The sequence below is a fragment of the Echinops telfairi genome, unplaced genomic scaffold, assembly GCF_000313985.2.
Source record: "Echinops telfairi isolate 266 unplaced genomic scaffold, ASM31398v2 ScPeMD7_655;HRSCAF=1070, whole genome shotgun sequence".
Classification (NCBI taxonomy): Eukaryota; Metazoa; Chordata; class Mammalia; order Afrosoricida; family Tenrecidae; genus Echinops; species Echinops telfairi.
In genome coordinates this window covers 31228569-31232439 of record NW_022104553.1, presented here as the reverse complement: position 1 = coordinate 31232439, position 3871 = coordinate 31228569, and the positions used below count along the sequence as shown (strand labels likewise).

At 52.4% G+C, this 3871-nt stretch overlaps 1 protein-coding gene across 1 annotated transcript in view; it reads right to left on the bottom strand.

The window, feature by feature from the left end:
• Positions 1 to 3871, bottom strand: part of PAF1 (PAF1 homolog, Paf1/RNA polymerase II complex component) — an 11012-nt gene that overhangs the window by 993 nt on the left and 6148 nt on the right. The window contains exons 2-11 of the mRNA XM_004710314.2: positions 2838 to 2867; positions 2466 to 2558; positions 2077 to 2198; positions 1919 to 1985; positions 1620 to 1721; positions 1423 to 1528; positions 1267 to 1335; positions 1057 to 1160; positions 855 to 971; positions 643 to 772 (exon numbers count right to left, since the gene is read on the bottom strand). Of these exons, the coding sequence (XP_004710371.1) occupies positions 643 to 772; positions 855 to 971; positions 1057 to 1160; positions 1267 to 1335; positions 1423 to 1528; positions 1620 to 1721; positions 1919 to 1985; positions 2077 to 2198; positions 2466 to 2558; positions 2838 to 2867 (940 nt within the window). The remainder of the gene's footprint in view (positions 1 to 642; positions 773 to 854; positions 972 to 1056; positions 1161 to 1266; positions 1336 to 1422; positions 1529 to 1619; positions 1722 to 1918; positions 1986 to 2076; positions 2199 to 2465; positions 2559 to 2837; positions 2868 to 3871) is intronic.

Sequence of the window (3871 nt, the reverse complement as noted above, 5' to 3'; positions counted from 1 at the left end):
GAAGATGAGTTAAAGCCTGGAGGTGGGGATCTGGTTGGCCAGAGTACACGGGACAAAATCAGACATGAACTTCATGGTCTGAGAGGCCACAGGTAGCAGCTCCCAAAGTACCATGTTTTAAACAGAATTCATTACCAAAACCTCTCCGAATCTGGGCCTGTACCTTTTAGAAAATAGAGGCAGCTGTGACTAACCACCACCACCACACAGGACTGACAGGCCGGAGCAGGGGACCCCTGGAAGGAGCAAAAACTCCAGGACATCCAGTCTGGCAGCACCCAGTGCTGGTGACACTGCTTCCAACACACCCTCTGGTCGCTTAGGCAAGCACCCACCCTAGTACACCAGTAAACTTTCAAAATCATCGGGAAATGAAGGTTGGCCTGGCAGTTTTCAGGAAGTCACATTTCACTCTTGTGCATGGGGCGGGGGCTGACTGGACAGCTCTATGCCCCCTCAATGGTCCAGCCCACTCCCATCAGACAGGAAACCAGCTTGCTCACATGGGCAAGCAAGCCTTTCCTGCTCGGGTTCACAGGTGCACAGAACATCCTTAGAGAGCAAGGAACCCCAAGGTGGCCATCATATGCCCCAGGGGTGTGAGGCACGGCCCAAGCTCATCCCACGGAACAGAGCTGGTTACCTGGTCTCCAGCTCATTGTAGTAGACACCATCGCCCTCTCGGAAGATGAAGAAGTAGTTTTCCTCGTAGCCCTTGCTGGCCTTGTTCTTCACGTTCCAGTTGTACTCCCGAGCAATCTTGTAATCATACCTGAAAAGAAAGGGGAAGATCAACCCCACGCCTGCTCATTGGAAAAAAGGCCATGCTTCTCAACCCCAACCCGAGTACATACACGTCATCAGGCGCATAGTCCATCTCCTCCTCCTGGTCCCTCTTTCGTTTCTTCAGCGTCTCTTCCACGGGCAGGAAGTAGGCCACGAACTGGTTCCCTTCCTCATCCATCATGCCCCTGGTTTGGGGAGACACGGAGCCATGAAGCGGGAGGACAAAGGCGCCATCAAGGAGTGGTACAAGGTGGGCAGCAGGGCCCTGACCTGATCATGGCCTGAGACATCATCTCCAGTGCTGCCGCGCCGCTTGTGTCCTTGGGGGCTGGGTCTGAGTCAAAGATGACCTGAGCACAGGGGTTGATCCACATCTGGGGGACGGGGGGAGGGGGAACCAGGGTTAGGTTGAGATGGCAGGCTGGCTCCGAGAACCTCACTTGGTGGCTGTCCTGCTCCCCCTTCCACTCTGGGGCTGACCTTAAAGTCTGGGAAGACAGGCATGACCTCCACTGGTGTCACCCGGGGCTTGCTGTAGTGCTGGGAGATCTGATGGAGGCAGAAGAGGGGTCAGCAGATGGCCAGGCTCTGGAGCCATACCCTCCTTGCCGGACCTCAGGCCAGCCCTGCAGTTACCGACTTCTGGGCGTCCTCAAAAGTCTTCTCGATGGCTGTGATCTGGCTGTCCCTGTCTTTGTATATTTCCTCCTCGGTGAACTGCTGCTTCACAGAAACCCCAATCCTGAGAGGGACGAGAAAGCAAGCCTTTGGGGGCCACTAGACACCCCTCAAAATCCTCCCCCCCTCCCTCCGTATACCCAGTCGTAACTTACTTGACTTCAGGCTTCTCATTGGAAATACCGTAACGGTTGAACTCGGTGGAGATGTATTCCGTCTTGCGCATCCAGGGCACCACCTTAGCATGCTGCTGGGATCTGGGGTCAAGGATCCACCCCTTAATATCTCCGCGCCCTCCTGGGTGGAGACCCTACCCTGGCCAGTCCCCAGCACTCCTTCAGCACCACCTTAGCATGATGCTGGGATCTGGGGTCAGGGATCCGGCCCTTAGAACCTCCCCGCCCTCCCTACCCTGGCCTGGCCAGTCCCTAGCACTCCCTCAGCACCACCTCACCGCTTAGAGCTTGTGGGGGCCTGAATCTCCTCTTCCAGAAGCTTCTCGTCAGCCAGATCCAGCAGAACTAGAAGAGGGCAAGAGAGACGAAGGTCCCAAGAGGGGCCTGGGCCAGGCCTCTGCTTGCCTAGAGAAGACCCTCTAGCCGCCCCACACACCATTGGGGTCGATGCGGTAGGTGTCGGGGTTGATGAGGTCGATGGTGACCCCCAGGTCTGGCTCAGTCAGGAGGTCATGTTTGTGTTGTTTCTCCAAGGACGTCGCTTTGTACTGGACAAACCTGAGTGGGGAAACGTGCCCATGAGGAATTTGGCCCCTTATCCCTGCCTCCTAGAGGCTACACTGTATGCTTCTCGCCAGGGAGAGGGAGAAACACGCATGATCACAAGACTGGCGCCCCAGTGGAAAAGAGACACCTCTTGCTCCACTGAAAGATGTTATACACCTACTATAAGCTCTCCTGGTTCTGAGAGCTGTGCATGAGAGACAAAGGTCCTGTCCTGAAGGAACTCCCCACTCCCCACCCCAGCCCTGATCCCAGTCTCACCTGTTCTGGTCAAAAGGATAGGTGATGAACTTGGGGTCGAAGGGGATGTCAGGGAGGCTATTGCAGTACTTGACGCGGCAGACCACTCCAGACCTGGGGGCCAAACAAACCAAGCCAAACTCCCTATCATGGAGTCAATTCTAATTCACAGCCACCCTGTAGAGACTGTAGCAAGCCTCATCTTTCTTCCACAGAGCGGCTGGTGGTTTCACACTGGTGACCTCCTGTAGCCCAGCATGTAACCTTTACCACTACACCTCCAGAGTTCTGGCCCTGGGGACACACCAAGCTCAATATTGAATCCTTGCAGGCCCACATCCCTGCTCCCAGTTCCCACTGGCCCAGCCCTTCTTGGAAAACTGTGGGGCTCACCTCTCTGGCAGAGTCCGGTGGGAATTGGGCCTGGTGAGAAAAAGATGGAAAGATGGGATGGATAACAAGTGGAAAGTTAGAGAATTCGATGCATAATTTTCATTGGAAGAGGTGGCTCTCAATTGTTTTTATTTTGTTTTGTTTTAAGTTTTATTGGCATATGATTCATGTCATACCATTCAGTAATTCAGTCATATTAAGAGTTGTATAATTCATCACCACAATCAATTTTAGATCATGTTTTTCTTGTACCCAATATTAGTTCCTCACTTCCCCCATAACCTTCTCTGCTACACCCCAAGAAACCATCATCCAGTTACTGTCAATAGATTTACGTATCCTAATATTCACGTACAGAAACACAAACACACAAAAGAACAGCAATAACAAAGTAAAAAACTCAAATCAAAAAGCAGAAAGCATTAAAAATGACAAATTTGTAATATGTCAACAGGCAAATCCAACGATAAGGTGCTAAGTTTAAACTAACAGCATGTGCGATAATCACTGTCTAATGGACTGCAAAGCTGACCCTATCTCTGGTCTGTGGTCAGAGGGGATTTGCTGGGGGCTTGTGGGATACAGATACAGAAAGGTTTCCCAGGCTGTCCCGCAAATATGCGCCAACCTAGGATGCTGCTTTCAACACATGGTAAGTGACTGTAGCACATGGGAGGTCAGCTGCTTAAGAGGTTATCTCCTTGAAGGTGTCAGCCATCAGACAAGTCAAGCCAACTCAAGGATGACCAAATTAGGCTGCCATCTTGAATCTAGGATCGGCCCATCTTGTCACAAGTATACCCCTAGTTTCTCCCCTTCCTATTATGTGTATACCCCTAGATTGTCCCCCTCCCACTGCACGTATTACCTACGGTACAACCCCTTCCCGTTATGATGTAATTGGGGACTTGCATGCCCCCTAAGTGTATATTGCCTGGTCTTGGCACAAGGGACTCCATTTTGAATCCGGCACCTTCTTGGTTCTCAGAACTCACCTCTCATGGGCCTCCCTCACATCGGCCTCCCCTCCCCTC